Source organism: Globicephala melas, chromosome 11 (assembly GCF_963455315.2).
Source record: "Globicephala melas chromosome 11, mGloMel1.2, whole genome shotgun sequence".
Lineage (NCBI taxonomy): Eukaryota > Metazoa > Chordata > Mammalia > Artiodactyla > Delphinidae > Globicephala > Globicephala melas.
In genome coordinates, this window is record NC_083324.2 from 37,423,865 (window position 1) to 37,444,216 (window position 20,352).

The 20,352-nt window shown below is 38.7% G+C and overlaps 1 protein-coding gene across 9 annotated transcripts in view; it reads right to left on the reverse strand.

Moving 5' to 3' along the window:
* The window catches only part of DOCK3 (dedicator of cytokinesis 3), a 403,879-nt gene that overhangs the window by 286,228 nt on the left and 97,299 nt on the right, over positions 1 to 20,352 (reverse strand). For all 9 annotated transcript variants that reach the window (XM_060308605.1, XM_060308604.1, XM_060308607.1 and 6 more), the window contains exon 4: positions 9,893 to 9,948. In XM_060308605.1, coding sequence (XP_060164588.1) covers positions 9,893 to 9,948 — 56 coding nt within the window. The remainder of the gene's footprint in view (positions 1 to 9,892; positions 9,949 to 20,352) is intronic.

Below are 20,352 nucleotides of genomic sequence, written 5' to 3' on the forward strand. Positions count from 1 at the left end.
CAGGTGGGTGGGGGGGTGGTGTGATGAATTGGGTGATTGGGATTGACATGTATACACTGATGTGTATAAAACTGATGACTATAAGAACCTACTGTATAAAAAAAAATAGACAAAACCTATTTATTAGGTTTATGGATGTGCATGCAATTTATAAAAAATAAAACACTACTGTTACCCTGAAAAAAAACAAGAGTTTGTTAGAAATGAAATTTGGTAGTGAAAAGAGACGATCCTTTAATTCAATGTATATTGCACAGAAATGTAGCTGAGAGCATGATCATTAGGGTAGGATAACTTGGCCTCAATTCCTACTTTCCCTACTTCCTTGGCATGTGTTGGCAAAGGTATTTAACTCTCAAATCCTTGCCCACCTCATGTGAAGTAAACAAATAATCCTATTTTCTCATCTGGAATTCTCAAGTGTGATATAATGGGTATAAAATGTCAATTACAAAGCCCAGTATACAGGATATTTAATAAATGGCAGCTATTGTTCACTCTTACTTAATCTTTTAATTTTCATTACTTACAAATTGCCAAAGCATATCTAAAATAAACAATGTCAAAATGAGTTAGGTTTCATATTGTACTTTAAAAATATATTTCACAAAGACTTCTTGTCCAAATAGCTCCATAAGTTCATGCTTCGACATATTTCCTAACCTCCCAATACCCAGCGGAGAAATATGAAATAGAAAACCAAATGTATTTCTGAACTCCAAAATAAAATTAACACCTCAATAGAGCAGCAACAGAACAGAAAAAAACAGAGCAGTGAACTAGGGTGAAATCATAGCACTTCTAGGCTCTGGAGTCAAAAGCTACTAGTGATGTAGAGGGAGAACAGGGATGAAAAGTGCTCCAAGTGAGAAGAGGATGAAGGCCTGATTCACTACTTGAAGCTCCCTGAAAGAAGACCAACATGAAGCACAGCAAAAACTGCTACTGAACCTCACTTAAAACCACGGCTGAAAGTCGGGAGACTGACGTAAAGCCGGCGCCTAACTTTGCACCTGACCTAAAACTGGGTACCGGATGTAAACCGTGACACCTGATGTATTACCGGGTACCTGATGTAAACCTAGGACCTGACATAAAACTGGGGCATTTGGGTTGTGGAAGAAGCCCTTGGGAAGATGGCGGAAGAGTAAGACACGGAGATCACCTTCCTCTCCACAGATACACCAGAAATACATCTACGCGTGGAACAACTCCTACGGAGCACCTACTGAACGCTGGCAGAAGACCTCAGACCTCCCAAAAGGCAAGGAACCCCCCACGTACCTGGTTAGGGCAAAAGAAAAAACTAAACAGAGACAAAAGGATAGGGACGGGTCCTGCACCAGCGGGAGAGAGCTGTGAAGGAGGAAAAGTGTCCACACACTAGGAAGCCCCTTCGCGGGTGGAGACTTCAGGAGGCGGAGTGGGGGAGCTTGGGAGCCGCGGAGGAGAGCACAGCAACAGGGGTGCGGAGGGCAAAGCGGACAGATTCCAGCACAGAGGATCGGGCCGACCGGCACTCACCAGCCGAGAGGCTTGTCTGCTCGCCTGCCGGGGCGGGCGGGACTGGGAGCTGAGGCTCCGGCTTTTGTCGGAGCGCCGGGAGAGGACTGAGGTTGGCGTCGTGAACACAGCCTGCAGGGCGTTGGTGCGCCGCGGCTGGCCGGGAGAGAGTCCGGGGAGGGGTCTGGACCTGCCGAAGAGGCAAGAGACTTTTACGTCCCTCTTTGTTTCCTGGTGCACGAGGAGAGGGGATTAAGAACGCTGCTTGAGAGAGCTCCAGGGACGGGCGCGAGCCGCGGCTAAGAGTGCGGAGCCCAGAGACGGACATGGGACGCTAAGGCCGCTGCTGCCGCCGCCAGGAGGCCTGTGTACAAACACAGGTCACTAGCCACACGCCCTTCCGGGGAGCCTGTGCAGCCCGCCACTGCCAGGGTCCCGGGATCCAGGGACGGCTCCCCCGGGAGAGCGCACGGCGCGCCTCAGGCTGCAGCATCACGCGCCCGGCCTCTGCCGCTGCAGGCCCGCCCCGCACTCCGTGACCCTCCCTACCCCCCCGGCCTGGGTGAGCCAGAGCCTCCGAATCAGCAGCTCCTTTAACCCCGTCCTGTCTGAGCAAAGAACAGATGCCCTCCGGCGACCTACACGCACAGGCGGGGCCAAATCCAAAGCTGAGCCCCTGGGAACTGTGAGAACAAAGAAGAGAAAGGGAAATCTCTCCCAGCAGCCTCAGAAGCAGCGGATTAAAGCTCCACAATCAACTTGATATACCCTGCATCTGTGGAATACCTGAATAGACAACGAATCATCCCAAATTAAGGAGCCCTGTGGATGAAAGGCTCTTGGTGCTGCAGCCAGGACTCAGTGCTGTGCCTCTGAGGTGGGAGAGCCAACTTCAGGACACTGGTCCACAAGAGGCCTCCCAGCTGCACATAATATCAAACAGCAAAAATCTCCGAGAGATCTCCATCTCAACGCCAGCACCCAGCTTCACTGAACGACCAGCAAGCTACAGTGCTGGACATCCTATGCCAAACAACTAGCAAGACAGGAACACAACCGCACCCATTAGCAGAGAGGCTGCCCAAAATCATAATAAATCTACAGACATCCCAAAACACACCACCAGACGTGGACCTGCCCACCAGAAAGACAAGATCCAGCCTCATCCACCAGAACACAGGCACTAGTACCCTCCACCAGGAAGCCTACACAACCCACTGAACCAACCTTAGCCACTGGGGACAGACACAAAAAACAACAGGAACTATGAACCTTCAGCCTGCAAAAAAGGAGACCCCAAACACAGTAAGATAAGCAAAATGAAAAGACAGAAAATCACACAGCAGATGAAGGAGCAAGATAAAAACCCACCAGACCTAACAAATGAAGAGGAAATAGGCAGTCTACCTGAAAAAGAATTCAGAATAATGATAGTAAGGTTGATCCGAAATCTTGGAGATAGAATGGACAATAGAATGGACAAATTGCAAGAATCGGTTAACAAGGACCTAGAAGAACTAAAGATGAAACAAGCAACGATGAACAACACAATAAATGAAATTAAAAGTACTCTAGATGGGATCAATAGCAGAATAACTGAGGCAGAAGAACGGATAAGTGACCTGGAAGATAAAATAGTGGAAATAACTACTGCAGAGCAGAATAAAGAAAAAAGAATGAAAAGAACTGAGGACAGTCTCAGAGACCTCTGGGACAACATTAAACGCACCAACATTCGAATTATAGGGGTTTCAGAAGAAGAAGAGAAAAAGAAAGGGACTGAGAAAATATTTGAAGAGATTATAGTTGAAAACTTCCCTAATATGGGAAAGGAAATAGTTAATCAAGTCCAGGAAGCACAGAGAGTCCCATACAGGATAAATCCAAGGAGAAATACGCCAAGACACATATTAATCAAACTGTCAAAAATTAAATACAAAGAAAACATATTAAAAGCAGCAAGGGAAAAACAACAAATAACACACAAGGGAATCCCCATAAGGTTAACAGCTGATCTTTCAGCAGAAACTCTGCAAGCCAGAAGGGAGTGGGAGGACATATTGAAAGTGTTGAAGGAGAAAAACCTGCAACCAAGATTACTCTACCCAGCAAGGATCTCATTCAGATTTGATGGAGAAATTAAAACCTTTACAGACAAGCAAAAGCTGAGAGAGTTCAGCACCACCAAACCAGCTCTACAACAACTCCTAAAGGAACTTTTCTAGGCAAGAAACACAAAAGAAGGAAAGGACCTACAATAACGAACCCAAAACAATTAAGAAAATGGGAATAGGAACACACATATCGATAATTACCTTAAATGTAAATGGACTAAATGCTCCCACCAAAAGACACAGAGTGGCTGAATGGATACAAAAACAAGACCCATATATTTGCTGTCTACAAGAGACCCACTTCAGACCTAGAGACACATACAGACTGAAAGTAAGGGGATGGAAAAAGGTATTTCATGCAAATGGAAACCAAAAGAAAGCTGGAGTAGCAATTCTCGTATCAGACAAAATAGACTTTAAAACAAAGACTATTAGAAGAGACAAAGAAGGACACTACATAATGATCAAGGGATCGATCCAAGAAGAAGATATAACAATTGTAAATATTTATGCACCCAACATAGGTGCACCTCAATACATAAGGCAAATACTGACAACCATAAAAGGGGAAATCGACAGTAACACATTCATAGTAGGGGACTTTAACACCCCACTTTCACCAATGGACAGATCATCCAAAATGAAAATAAATAAGGAAACACAAGCTTTAAATGATATATTAAACGAGATGGACTTAATTGATATTTATAGGACATTCCATCCAAAAACAACAGAATACACATTTTTCTCAAGTGCTCATGGAACATTCTCCAGGATAGATCATATCTTGGGTCACAAATCAAGCCTTGGTAAATTTAAGAAAATTGAAATTGTATCAAGTATCTTTTCTGACCACAACGCCATGAGACTAGATATCAATTACAGGAAAAGATCTGTAAAAATTACAAACACATGGAGGCTAAACAATACACTACTTAATAATGAAGTGATCACTGAAGAAATCAAAGAGGAAATCAAAAAATACCTAGAAACAAATGACAATGGAGACACAACGACCCAAAACCTGTGGGATGCAGCAAAAGCAGTTCTAAGGGGGAAGTTTATAGCAATACAAGCCCACCTTAAGAAGCAGGAAACATCTCGAATAAACAACCTAACCTTGCCCCTCAAGCAATTAGAGAAAGAAGAACAAAAAAACCCCAAAGCTAGCAGAAGGAAAGAAATAATAAAAATCAGATCAGAAATAAATGAAAAAGAAATGAAGGAAACAATAGCAAAGATCAATAAAACTAAAAGCTGGTTCTCTGAGAAGATAAACAAAATAGATAAACCACTAGCCAGACTCATCAAGAAAAAAAGGGAGAAGACTCAAATCAATAGAATTAGAAATGAAAAAGGAGAGGTAACAACTGACACTGCAGAAATAAAAGAGATCATGAGAGATTACTACAAGCAACTCTATGCCAATAAAATGGACAATCTGGAAGAAATGGACAAATTCTTAGAAATGCACAACCTGCCAAGACTGAATCAGGAAGAAATAGAAAATATGAACAGACCAATCACAAGCACTGAAATTGAAACTGTGATTAAAAATCTTCCAACAAAGAAAAGCCCAGGACCAGATGGCTTCACAGGCGAATTCTATCAAACATTTAGAGAAGAGCTAACACCTATCCTTCTCAAACTCTTCCAAAATATAGCAGAGGGAGGAACACTCCCAAACTCATTCTACGAGGCCACCATCACCTTGATACCAAAACCAGACAAGGATGTCACAAAGAAAGAAAACTACAGGCCAATATCACTGATGAACATAGATGCAAAAATCCTCAACAAAATACTAGCAAACAGAATCCAACAGCACATTAAACGGATCATACACCATGATCAAGTGGGGTTTATTCCAGGAATGCAAGGATTCTTCAATATACGCAAATCTATCAATGTGATAAACCATATTAACAAACTGAAGGAGAAAAACCATATGATCATCTCAATAGATGCAGAGAAAGCTTTTGACAAAATTCAACACCCATTTATGATAAAAACCCTGCAGAAAGTAGGCATAGAGGGAACTTTCCTCAACATAATAAAGGCCATATATGACAAGCCCACAGCAAACATCATCCTCAATGGTGAAAAACTGAAAGCATTTCCACTAAGATCAGGAACAAGACAAGGTTGCCCACTCTCACCACTCTTATTCAACATAGTTTTGGAAGTTTTAGCCACAGCAATCAGAGAAGAAAAGGAAATAAAAGGAATCCAAATCAGCAAAGAAGAAGTAAAGCTGTCACTGTTTGCAGATAACATGATACTATACATAGAGAACCCTAAAGATGCTACCAGAAAACTACTAGAGCTAATCAATGAATTTGGTAAAGTGGCAGGATACAAAATTAATGCACAGAAATCTCTGGCATTCCTATATACAAATGATGAAAAATCTGAAAGTGAAATCAAGAAAACACTCCCATTTACCATTGCAACAAAAAGAATAAAATATCTAGGAATAAACCTACCTAAGGAGACAAAAGATCTGTATGCAGAAAATTATAAGACACTGATGAAAGAAATTAAAGATGATACAAATAGATGGAGAGATATACCATGTTCTTGGATTGGAAGAATCAACATTGTGAAAATGACTCTACTACCGAAAGCAATCTATAGATTCAATGCAATCCCTATCAAACTACCACTGGCATTTTTCACAGAACTAGAACAAAAAATTTTGCAATTTGTATGGAAACACAAAAGACCCCGAATAGCCAAAGCAATCTTGAGAACGAAAGAAGGAACTGGAGGAATCAGGCTCCCAGATTTCAGACTATACTACAAAGCTACAGTTATCAAGACGGTATGGTACTGGCACAAAAACAGAAATATAGATCAATGGAACAGGATAGAAAGCCCAGAGATAAACCCACGCACATATGGTCACCTTATCTTTGACAAAGGAGGCAGAAATGTACAGTGGAGAAAGGACAGCCTCTTCAATAAGTGGTGCTGGGAAAACTGGACAGGTACATGTAAAAGTATGAAATTAGATCACTCCCTAACACCATACACAAAAAAAAGCTCAAAATGGATTAAAGACCTAAATGTAAGGCCAGAAACTATCAAACTCTTAGAGGAAAACATAGGCAGAACACTCTATGACATAAATCACAGCAAGGTCCTTTTTGACCCACCTCCTAGAGAAATGGAAATAAAAACAAGAGTAAACAAATGGGACCTAATGAAACTTAAAAGCTTTTGCGCAGCAAAGGAAACCATAAAGAAGACCAAAAGACAACCCTCAGAATGGGAGAAAATATTTGCAAATGAAGCAACTGACAAAGGATTGATCTCCAAAATTTATAAGCAGCTCATGCAGCTTAATAACAAAAAAACAAACAACCCAATCCAAAAATGGGCAGAAGACCTAAATAGACATTTCTCCAAGGAAGATATACAGAGTGCCAACAAACACATGAAAGAATGCTCAACATCACTAATCATGAGAGAAATGCAAATCAAAACTACAATGAGATATCATCTCACACCAGTCAGAATGGCCATCATCAAAAAATCTAGAAACAATAAATGCTGGAGAGGGTGTGGAGAAAAGGGAACCCTCTTACACTGTTGGTGGGAATGTAAATTGATACAGCCACTGTGGAGAACAGTATGGAGGTTCCTTAAAAAGCTACAAATAGAACTACCATATGACCCAGCAATCCCACTACTGGGCATATACCCTGAGAAAACCATAATTCAAAAAGAGTCATGTACCAAAATGTTTATTGCAGCTCTATTTACAATAGCCCAGAGATGGAAACAACCTAAGTGTCCATCATCGGATGAATGGATAAAGAAGATGTGGCACATATATACAATGGAATATTACTCAGCCATAAAAAGAGACGAAATTGAGGTATTTGTAATGAGGTGGATAGACCTAGAGTCTGTCATACAGAGTGAAGTAAGTCAGAAAGAGAGAGACAAATACCGTATGCTAACACATATATATGGAATTTAAAAAAAAAATGTCATGAAAAACCTAGGGTTGAAACAGGAATAAAGACACAGACTTACTAGAGAATGGACTTGAGGCTATGGGGAGGGGGAAGGGTAAATGGTGACAAAGCGATAAAGAGGCATGGACATATATACACTACCAAACGTAAGGTAGATAGCTAGTGGGAAGCAGCCGCATAGCACAGGGAGATCAGCTCGGTGCTTTGTGACCGCCTGGAGGGGTGGGATAGGGAGGGTGGGAGGGAGGGAGACGCAAGCGGGAAGAGATATGGGAATATATGTATATATATAACTGATTCATTTTGTTGTGAAGCTGAAACTAACATACCATTGTAAAGCAATTATACTGCAATAAAGATGTTTAAAAAAAAAATAATTACCTTAAACCTGAATGGATTAAATGCTCTAACCAAAAGACACAGGCTCCCTGAGTGGCTACAAAAACAAGACCCATATATATGCTGTCTACAAGAGACCCACTTTAGACCTAGGGACACATACAGACTGAAAGTGAGGGGATGGAAGAAAAAAAAAAAAAAAGATAACTGAAAATATGAAAAATTTTAAAGTTCCCGTAAAAACATTCCCACAGATGGATTATTCAAGCAATTTCACTCCATGTCAACCAAATAAAACAAGAAGTACTTCAGTACAAATGGCACAAGTTTTTGAAGAAGCAGATGATATACCCTAGGAAGCACTGAGAGCACAGTTATGCTCCCGAGTATGGCAGGATGCAATGAAGAAGGTACATGATAGAAACACAATGCATGTTCTCTGACTGAGAGGCCCTCAACTCCTGGTTGATATTTGCTAAGGTAGAGCCCCAAGTCCCAGTCCTGCTGATCTAACCAAGCATTGGGAAAATATCCAGGAGAAATTTGACCATTTTAATGCACACCACCACCCATGTAGTATTGCTATCTAAGATGCTTAAGCTGAATCTAACCATGAGGAAACAGACAAATACAAATTGAGGGACATTTTGCAAAACAACTGACCTGGGCACTTCAACAAAGTCAATGCCATGAAAAGAAAAAAGAAAACCAAGGCTGGAGAACTGTTCTAAATTAAAAGAGTTTATGACATGACAATGATAAAATGTAATATTTAATTCTTGATTGGATCCTGGACCACACACCCCCGACCCCCAAAAAACCAACAAAACGAAAACAGCTAGTAAGGACATTCATGGGACAATTAGGGAGACATCTGAATATGGACTATATATTTTATAGTACTATTATATCAATGTTACATTTCCTGAGTGTAATAATTATACTGTGATTATGTTAGAGAATGTACTTTTACTTAAGATGTATATACTAAAATATTGAGCAGTTCCTGGGTTCCGGTATCCCCAATCTATTATCTTTTGTATTCCCAGACATTAGAGTATAGAATGCTTTAATGCAGTGATTATTCTGGGTTATATCAGTATTTCCTCCTTTTTTTCTTTCACTCTTCAAATATGTGTCTAAAATTCCCTATATTAGATTCTATTTCATAAAGTGACTCATAAGTTTCTCTTTTCCTGACTAAACCCTAACTTACCAGAAGGATACTCTGATGCTAACTCAACCTCTGGTCAAAAACATAATTTCTAGTACCAAAAGCTACATAGTTAGACAGTACCTTAAATTTTATATTTAAAATGATGAATTTTAAAATAAAAAATCACAATCTAATAATAATACCTATTACTTTTAAAAATAAGACATGACAGTAAAGAATTTTTTTAAATCACCCAAAATCTGAACATGCAAAAACAACAAATGTTAACATTTTGATATATTTACAATTCGTCTCTCCTCTATTCAGAAATTGCTTATGTTTCACAAATTTGTGACCAAACTACATACCCATTTTCTACACTGTCCTTTTATCCTTAGGTATGCCTTTACAGTTTTTTCAATTTCTATTTGCAGAAAGAAAAGATTTTAAAAGTCTCCCTCACTTTCACATACAGAAACAAAATGACAGATTTATCACTAACTCTCATCAAGGACTATTCTCAAAATAGTACATCATTTTTAAAAAACATGCTGCATGCATAATTGTTTTTAAAATTTGTAACAAATTACCTTTCCAGTATACAGGAAAAGAGGTTAAAGTTGTCAGTATTTTAAGATAAAATTATGTCCTCAGAATTATATATGATAAAACAGGTATATTTTTTGCAGGAAAACATGCCAATAACATATTTTATACTATGAACCAAAAAGAAAACAGCCTTCCTCTGCAACCAATAAAAATTATAAATAAATTTAGTAAAGCCAACTACTCACCCCCTATTACTGACAATTGCTTTTTTCAAATGAATGTAATTTGCAGGAAAGATCCCCTGTAAAAGAGAAAAGGTTTTCCATTAGAAAAAGTAATTTGTGATTAACATCTCATATAGACTAAAATAGCAGCCAGATTTCAGCATGGAACTACTCTATCAAAAACACAGTACATCTTTTAATGTAGCAACCACTTTACATATTAAGAATACAAAGTTGCACAAACTATATTCAACAGGAACTTCACTGTCATTTGCAATCAGAGTCTATCCTCAGGGAAAAAACAACTGTGATGTTAAGCAACCACCAAAAATCAATTTTCTTTAAGTTTTAGAAATATTCATCAAATCACTCTTAGGATATAGACTTAACGTACAGAGCTTGACATGTATCTACAAAACGACATCATCATCTAACAAACAATTTACAGATTATCCAGCTCTGAGCTAGAGAAAGAATTCTCACATTCTGGGTAACATTTGTATTCACAAGAATAAATCAATCTGGGAGCTTTTATAAATATTTCTTCTTTTACTCTTTCCAAACAGTTTCCACTTTGGTATCTGCCATAATTTGATTTCAATTCCTAAGGGATAAAAAATGTATTGTTTTAGAAAACAAATAAGTTTTCCAATCAATGTTTCACTCTTTTTCCTGGTGTATAAAACTCCCTTGAAATAAAACACAGATGGCCTATTTTTTATTTTTTATTTCTTTTGTGTGTGTGTGTGTTAGTTTCTACTTTATAACAAAGTGAATCAGTTATACATATACATATGTTCCCATATCTCCTCCCTCTTGCATCTCCCTCCCTCCCACCCTCCCTATCCCACCCCTCCAGGTGGTCACAAAGCACAGAGCTGATCTCCCTGTGCTATGCGGCTGCTTCCCACTAGCTATCTATCTTACGCTTGGTAGTGTATATATGTCCATGCCACTCTCTCGCCTCGTCACAGCTTACCCTTCCCCCTCCCCATATACTGAAATCCGTTCTCTAGTAGGTCTGTGTCTTTATTCCTGTCTTACCCCTAGGTTCTCCATGACATTTTTTTTTCTTAAATTCCATATATATGTGTTAGCATACGGTACCTGTCTCTCTTTCTGACTTACTTCACTCTGTATGACAGACTCCAGGTCCATCCACCTCATTACAAATACCTCAATTTCGTTTCTTTTTATGGCTGAGTAACATTCCATTGTATATATGTGCCACATCTTCTTTATCCATTCACCCGATGATGGACACTTAGGTTGTTTCCATCTCCGGGCTATTGTAAATAGAGCCACAAAGAAAATTTTGGTACATGACTCTTTTTGAATTATGGTTTTCTCAGGGTATATACCCAGTAGTGGGATTGCTGGGTCATATGGTAGTTCTATTTGTAGTTTTTTAAGGAACCTCCATACTGTTCTCCATAGAGGCTGTACCAATTCACATTCCCACCAGCAGTGCAAGAGTGTTCCCTTTTCTACATACACTCTCCAGCATTTATTCTTTCTAGATTTTTTGATGATGGCCATTCTGACTGGTGTGAGGTGATATCTCATTGTAGTTTTGATTTGCATTTCTCTAATGACTAATCATGTTGAGCATTCTTTCATGTGTTTGTTGGCAGTCTGTATATCTTTTTTGGAGAAATGTCTATTTAGGTCTTCTGCCCATTTTTGGATTGGGTTGTTTGTTTTTTTGTTATTGAGCTGAATGAGCTGCTTATAAATTTTGGAGATTAATCCTTTGTCCATTGATTCATTTGCAAACATTTTCTCCGATTCTGAGGGTTCTCTTTTGGTCTTGTTTATGGTTTCCTTTGCTGTGCAAAAGCTTTGAAGTTTCATTAGGTCTCATTTGTTTATTTTTGTTTTTATTTCCATTTCTCTAGGAGGTAGGTCAAAAAGGATCTTGCTGTGATTTATGTCATAGAGTGTTCTGCCTATGTTTTCCTCTAAGAGTTTGATCGTTTCTGGCCTTACATTTAGGTCTTTAATCCATTCTGAGCTTATTTTTGTGTATGGTGTTACGGAGTGATCTAATCTCATACTTTTACATGTACCTGTCCAGTTTTCCCAGCACCACTTATTGAAGAGGCTGTCCTTTCTCCACTGTACATTCCTACCTCCTTTATCAAAGATAAGGTGACCATATGTGCATGGGTTTACCTCTGGGCTTTCTATCCTGTTCCATTGATCTATCTTTCTGTTTTTGTGCCAGTACCATACTGTCTTGATTACTGTAGCTTTGTAGTATAGTCTGAAGTCAGGGAGTCTGATTCCTCCAGCTCCGTTTTTCTTTCTCAAGATGGCTTTGACTATTCTGGGTCTTTTGTGTTTACATACAAATTGTGAAATTTTTTGTTCTAGTTCTGTGCAAAATGCCAGTGGTAGTTTGATAGGGATTGCATTGAATCTGTAGATTGCTTTGGGTAGTAGAATCATTTTCACAATATTGATTCTTCCAATCCAAGAACATGGTGTATCTCTCCATCTGTCTGTATCATCTTTAAATTCTTTCATCAGTGTCTTATAATTTTCTCCATACAGGTCTTTTGTCTCCTTAGGTAGGTTTATTCCTAGATATTTTATTCTTTTTGTTGAAATGGTAAATGGGAGTGTTTTCTTAATTTCACTTTCAGATTTTTCATCATTAGTGTATAAGAATGCTAGAGATTTCTATGCATTAATTTTGTATCCTGCCACTTTACCAAATTCATTGATTAGCTCTAGTAATTTTCTGGCTGCATCTTTAGGATTCTCTATGTATAATATCATGTTATCTGCAAACAGTGACAGCTTTACTTCTTTTTTGCCGATTTGGATTCCTTTTATTTCCTTTTCTTCTCTGATTGCTGTGGCTAAAACTTCCAAAACTATGTTGAATAAGAGTGGTGAGAGTGGGCAACCTTGTCTTGTTCCTGATCTTAGTGGAAATGCTTTCAGTTTTTCACCATTAAGGACGATGGTGGCTGTGGGTTTGTCATATATGGCCTTTATTATGTTGAGGAAAGTTCCCTCTATGCCTACTTTCTGCAGGGTTTTTATCATAAATGGGTGTTGAATTCTGTCGAAAGCTTTTTCTGCATCTATTGAGATGATCATATGGTTTACCTCCTTTAATTTGTTAATATGGTGTATCACGTTGATTGATTTGCATATACTGAAGAATCCTTGCATTCCTGTAATAAACCCCACTTGATCATGGTGTATGATCCGTTTAATGTGCTGTTGGATTCTGTTTGCTAGTATTTTGTTGAGGATTTTTGCATCTATGTTCATCAGTGATATTGGCCTGTAGTTTTCTTTCTTTCTGACATCCTTGTCTGGTTTGGTATCAGGGTGGCCTGATGGCCACCTGGTGGTGTCTGGTGGCCGCGTAGAATGAGTTTGGGAGTGTTCCTCCCTCTGCTATATTTTGGAAGAGTTTGAGAACGATAGGTGTTAGCTCTTCTCTAAATGTTTGATAGAATTTGCCTGTGAAGCCATCTGGTCCTGGGCTTTTGTTTGTTGGAAGATTTTTAATCACTGTTTCAATTTCAGTGCTTGTGATTGGTCTGTTCATATTTTTTATTTCTTCCTGGTTCAGTCTTGGCAGGTTGTGCATTTCTAAGAATTTTTCCATTTCTTCCAGGTTGTCCATTTTATTGGCATAGAGTTGACTGTAGTAATCTCTCATGATCTTTTGTATTTCTGCAGTGCCAGTTGTTACTTCTCCTTTTTCATTTCTAATTCTGTTGATTTGAGTCTTCTCCCTTTTTTTCTTGATGAGTCTGGCTAACGGTTTATCAATTTTGCTTATCTTCTCAGAGAACCAGCTTTTAGTTTTATTGATCTTTGTTATAATTTCCTTCATTTCTTTTTCAATTATTTCTGATCTGATTTTTATGATTTCTTTCCTTCTGCTAACTTCGGGGATTTTTTGTTCTTCTTTCTCTAATTGCTTTAGGTGCAAGGTTAGGTTGTTTATTCGAGATGTTTCCTGCTTCTTAAGGTAGGATTGTATTGCTAGAAACTTCCTTCTTAGAACTGCTTTTGCTGCATCCCATAGGTTTTGGGTCATCGTGTCTCCATTGTCATTTGTTTCTAGGTATTTTTTTATTTCCTCTTCGATTTCTTCAGTGATCACTTCGTTATTAAGTAGTGTATTGTTTAGCCTCCATGTGTTTGTAATTTTTACAGATCTTTTCCTGTAATTGATATCTAGTCTCATGGTGTTGTGGTCGGAAAACATACTTGATATAATATCAATTTTCTTAAATTTACCACAGCTTGATTTGTGACCCAAGATATGATCTATCCTGGAGAATGTTCCATGAGCACTTGAGAAAAATGTGTATTCTGTTGGTTTTGGATGGAATGTCCTATAAATATCAATTAAGTCCATCTCGTTTAATATATCATTTAAAGCTTGTGTTTCCTTATTTATTTTCATTTTGGATGATCTGTCCATTGGTGAAAGTGGGGTGTTAAAGTCCCCTACTATGAATGTGTTACTGTCGATTTCCCATTTTATGGCTGTTAGTATTTGCCTTATGTATTGAGGTGCTCCTATGTTGGGTGCATAAATATTTACAATTGTTATATCTTCTTCTTGGATCGATCCCTTGATCATTATGTAGTGTCCTTCTTTGTCTCTTCTAATAGTCTTTGTTTTAAAGTCTATTTTGTCTGATATGAGAACTGCTACTCCAGCTTTTTTTTGGTTTCCATTTGCATGGAGTATCTTTTTCCATCCCCTTACTTTCAGTCTGTATGCGTCTCTAGGTCTGAAGTGGGTCTCTTGTAGACAGCATATATATGGGTCTTGTTTTTGTATCCATTCAGCCACTCTGTGTCTTTTGGTGGGAGCATTTAGTCCATTTACATTTAAGGTAATTATCGATATGTATGTTCCTATTCCCATTTTCTTAATTGTTTTGGGTTCGTTATTGTAGGTCTTTACCTTCTCTTGTGTTTCTTGCCTAGAGAGGTTCCTTTAGCATTTGTTGTAAAGCTGATTTGGTGGTGCTGAACTCTCTCAGCTTTTGCTTGTCTGTAAAGGTTTTAATTTCTCCATCAAATCTGAATGAGATCCTTGCTGGGTAGAGTAATCTTGGTTGCAGGTTTTTCTCCTTCATCACTTTAAATATGTCCTGCCACTCCCTTCTGGCTTGCAGAGTTTCTGCTGAAAGATCAGCTGTTAACCTTATGGGGATTCCCTTGTGTGTTATTTGTTGTTTTTCCCTTGCTGCTTTTAATATGTTTTCTTTGTATTTAATTTTTGACAGTTTGATTAATATGTGTCTTGGCGTATTTCTCCTTGGATTTATCCTGTATGGGACTCTCTGTGCTTCCTGGACTTGATTAACTATTTCCTTTCCCATATTAGGGAAGTTTTCAACTATAATCTCTTCAAATATTTTCTCAGTCCCTTTCTTTTTCTCTTCTTCTTCTGGAACCCCTATAATTCAAATGTTGGTGCATTTGATGTTGTCCCAGAAGTCTCTAAGACTGTACCCAGTTCTTTTCATTCTTTTTTCTTTATTCTGCTCTGCAGTAGTTATTTCCACTATTTTATCTTCTAGGTCACTTATCCGTTCGTCTGCCTCAGTTATTCTGCTATTGATCCCATCTAGGTATTTTTAATTTCATTTATTGTGTTGTTCATCGTTGCATGTTTCATCTTTAGTTCTTCTAGGTCCTTGTTAAATGTTTCTTGCATTTTGTCTATTCTATTTCCAAGATTTTGGATCATCTTTACTATCATTATTCTGAATTCTTTTTCAGGTAGACTGCCTATTTCCTCTTCATTTGTTAGGTCTGGTGGGTTTTTATCTTGCTCCTTCATCTGCTGTTGTCTTTCTGTCTTCTATTTTGCCTATCTTACTGTGTTTGGGGTCTCCTTTTTGCAGACTGCAGGTTCGTAGTTCCCATTGTTTTTGGTGTCTGCTCCCAGTGGCTAAAGTTGGTTCAGTGGGTTGTGTAGGCTTCCTGGTGGAGGGAACTAGTGCCTGTCTTCTGGTGGATAAGGCTGGATCTTGTCTTTCTGGTGGGTAGGTCCACATCTGGTGGTGTGTTTTGGGGTGTCTGTGGACTTATTATGATTTTAGGCAGCCTCTCTGCTAATGGGTGGGGTTGTGTTCCTGTCTTGCTAGTTGTTTGGCATAGGGTGTCCAGCACTGTAGTTTGCTGGTCGGTGAGTGAAGCTGGGTGCTGGTGTTGAGATGGAGATCTCTGGGAGATTTTCGCCATTTGATCTTATGTGGAGCTGGGAGGTCTCTTGTGGACCAGTGTCCTGAAGTTGGCTCTCCCACCTCAGAGGCACAGCACTGACTCCTGGCTGCAGCATCAAGAGCCCTTCAACCACACGGCTCAGAATAAAAGGGAGAAAAAGAAGAAAGAAAGAAAGAAAGAAAGAAAGAAAGAAAGAAAGAAAGAAAGAAAGAAGGGAAGGAGGGAGAGAGGAAGGAAGGAAAGAAGGAGGGAAGGAAGGAAAGAAAGAAGGAAAGAAGATAAAATAAAATAAAGTAAGATAAAATAAAATAAAGTTATTAAAATAAAAATAATTATTAAGAAAAAAAATTTTTTTAAAGAAAAAAATGGACAGATAGAACCCCAGGACAATGGTGGAAGCAAAGCTATATAGACAAAATCTCACACAGAAGCATACACATACACACTCACAAAAAGAGGAAAAGGGGAAAAAATCATAAATCTTGCTCTCAAAGTCCACCTCCTCAATTTGGGATGATTCATTGTCTATTCATGTATTCCACAGATGCAGGGTACATCAACTTGATTGTGGAGCTTTAATCTGCTGCTTCTGAGGCTGCTAGGAGAGATTTCCCTTTCTCTTCTTTGTTCTCACAGCTCCCGGGGCTCAGCTTTGGATTTGGCCCCACCTCTGCATGTAGGTCGCCGGAGGGCGTCTGTTCTTCGCTCAGACAGGACGGGGTTACGGGAGCAGGTGCTTCGGGGACTCTGGCTCACTCAGGCCGGGGGTAGCGGGGGGGAGGAGGGAGGGGTACGGAGTGCGGGACGATCCTGCGGCTGCAAAGGCCGGCGTGACGTTGCACCAGCCTAAGGCGCGCCGTGCGTTCTCCCGGGGAAGTTGTCCCTGGATCCCGGGACCCTGGCAGTAGCGGGCTGCACAGGCTCCCCGGAAGTGGGGTGTGGATAGTGACCTGTGCTCGCACACAGGCTTCTTGGTGGTGGCAGCAGCCTTAGCGTCTCATGCCCGTCTCTGGGGTCCGCACTTTTAGCCACGGCTCGCACCCGTCTCTGGAGCTCCTTTAAGCAGCGCTCTTAATCCCCTCTCCTCCCGCACCAGGAAACAAAATGGGAAGGAAAAGTCTCTTGCCTCTTCGGCAGGTACAGACTTTTCCCCATACTCCCTACTCCCTCCCGGCTAGCCGTGGTGCACTAACCCCTGCAGGCTGTGTTCAGGCCGCCAACCCCAGTCCTCTCCCTGCGCTCTGACCGAAGCCTGAGCCTCAGCTCCCAGACCCGCCCGCCCCGGCGGGTGAGCAGAAGATGGCGTATTTTTTAAATACTCTTTGGCCCACACCACTATCAGTAATAAACTCAATCTATACCACACAAACCCATCAGCAGCTGGACTACAGTAATGCATTTTACAGTTTTCAGTGTACAGATCTTTCACCTCCTTGGTTAAATTTATTCCCAAGTATTTGATTATTCTGATGCTACTGTGAATGGGATTGTTTCCTTTATTTCTTTTTCAGATATTTCATTGATAGTGCATAAAAACACAACTAAATTCTCTGTGTTCATTTTATATCCTGCAATTTTACTGAATGTATTGATTAGTTCTGTTTCTTGGGGGAATCTTTAGGATTTTCTATATATCATATGCAAACAAATAAAATTTTACTTCCTTACTCATTTTGATGCCTTTTATTTCCTTTTCTTACCTGACTGCTCTAGCTAGGACTTCCAGTACTATGTTGAATAGGCGTGGTGAGAGTGGGCACCCTTGTCTTGTTCCTCATCTTAGAGGAAAAGTTTTCAACTTTCACCACTGAGTATGACATTAGCTGTGGGCTTATCACATATGGCCTTTATTAGATTGAGGTGTGTTCCTTCTAAACCCAATTTGTTTTCAGTTTTATTCATTTAAGGATGTATTTTGTCAAAAAACTTTGCATATATTGAGATGATCATATGATTTTTATCTTTCATTCTATTGATGCAGTATAGCACATTCACTGATTTGTGAATGTTGAACCATCCTTGCATCCCTTGCATTAATCCCACTTAATTATGGTGTATGACCCTTTTCATGTGCTATTAAAACTGCTAATATTTTGTTGAGAGTTTTTGCATCTATATTCATCAGGAGTAATGACACGTATTTTTCTTTTCCTACACTGTCCTTATGTGGCTTTGGTATCAGAGTAATGCTAGCCTCATGAAATGAATCTGAAAGTGTTCCCTCCTCTTCAATTTTTGGAATAGTTTGAGAAGGACTGGTATTAATTCTTCTTTAAAGTTTAGTAGAATTCACCAGTGAAGTCATCTGGCCCTGAACTTTTCTTCGTTGGGAGGTTTTTTATTACTGATTCAATCTCCTTACTGATTACTGGACTATTCAGATGTTCTATTTCCTCGTGATTCATTCTGGATAGGTTGTAAGTTTCTAGGAATTTATCCATTTCTTCTAGGTGGTCCAATTTGTTAGCATACAATTGTCATAGTAGTCTCCTATAATCCTCTATTTCTGTGGTATCATTTTCAATGTCTCTTCTTTCATTTCTCATTTTGAGTCTTTTATTTCCTCAGTCAATTTTGTTTATCTTTTAAAAGAACCAGCTCTTAGTTACATTAACCTTTTCTCTTGTTTTTTGGTCTCTTTTTCATTTATTTTCACCCTGATCTTTGTTATTTCCTTGATTCTGCTGAATTTGGGCATAGTTTCTTCTTCTTTCTTCTAGTTTCTTCAGATGTAAAGTAAGGTTGTTTATTTAACATCTTTTTTTTTTTCTTACTGTAGGCAGTTATCACTATAAACTTCCCTCTTCAAACTGCTTTTGCAGTATCCCACAGGTTCTGGCATACTGTGTTTCTGTTTTCACTTGTGTCGAGATTTCTTTTTAATCTCTCCTCTGGTCCATTGGTTGTTCAGAATGTGTTAATTTTCATATATTTGTGAATTTTCCAGTTTTCTTGCTGTTACTGATTTCTAGTTTCATACCACTATGGTCAGAAAAGATACATGGTATGATTTCAATCTTCTTAAATTTGCTAAACCCTTGTTATATGACCTATTCTAAAGAATGTTCCATTTACAACTGAGAAGAACATGTACTCTGCTGCTGATGGATTGAATATTCTATATATGTCTCTTAGTTATATTTGGTCTAAAATATAGTTCAAGTCCAACATTTCCTTGTTGATTTTCTGTCTGGATGATCTATCCAGTGCTGAAAATGGGGTGCTGAAGGCTCCTATTATTATTGTATTGTTATCTACTTCTCCCTTCAAATCTATTAGTATTTGCTTACTATATTTAGGGGCTCCATTTTGGGTGAACATATATTTAAGACTGTTATAACTTCTTGATAAATTGACCCCTTTATCATTATGTAATGACTTTCTTTGTCTCTAGTTAATTTTTGGCTTAAAGTCTATTTATCTGATATAAGTATAGCTCCCTGGGCTCTCTATTAGTTTCCCCTTGCACAAAATATCTTTTTCCATACCTTAACTTTCAAGCTACATGTGTCCTTAAAGCTGTAGTAAGTCTCTTGTAGGCAGCATGTAGCTGGGTCCTGTTTTTTTTTAATACATCAAGCCACTCTAGGCCTTTTGATTGGAGAATTCAATCCATTTACATTTAGAGTAATTATTGATAGGTAAAGACTTACTAATGCCATCTTATTAATTGTTTCTGGCTGTTTTATGGTTCCCTTATTCCTTTCTTCCTTTCTTGCTGCCTTCCTTTATGAATTGATGATTCTTCCACTGTGGTATGCTTTGATTCCCATAACTCTATCTTTTGTGAATCTACTGTAGATTTTTGCTTTGTGGTTACCTTGGACATCAAGGCCACCAGTAATGTATTTTATATATTGGCTCATAATAAACTATAACCTATGCCAACAGAGAAATCTAATATGTGAAACTATGGGATTGAAAATAGGATAAAACACACAACCACATATAACCAAACCTAAATGATGACAACTGGTTATCTGTAAGGGAAGAATTAATAGTAAAAAGTTTAAAACACACAGAATTAGCATATACTTCTAAGAAGATGGAAGAAGACATATTTTTCACTATTCCTCCTGCTAAGTACAATGTAAAACTCTGGACATCATATATATATATATATATATATATATATATATATATATATATATAAAACATGCATATGGATACACAAAATATACATCATATGTCATATATATAACATGTGTGTCATATATATATATATATATATATATATAGACATAAAAGTATTTTTGAAA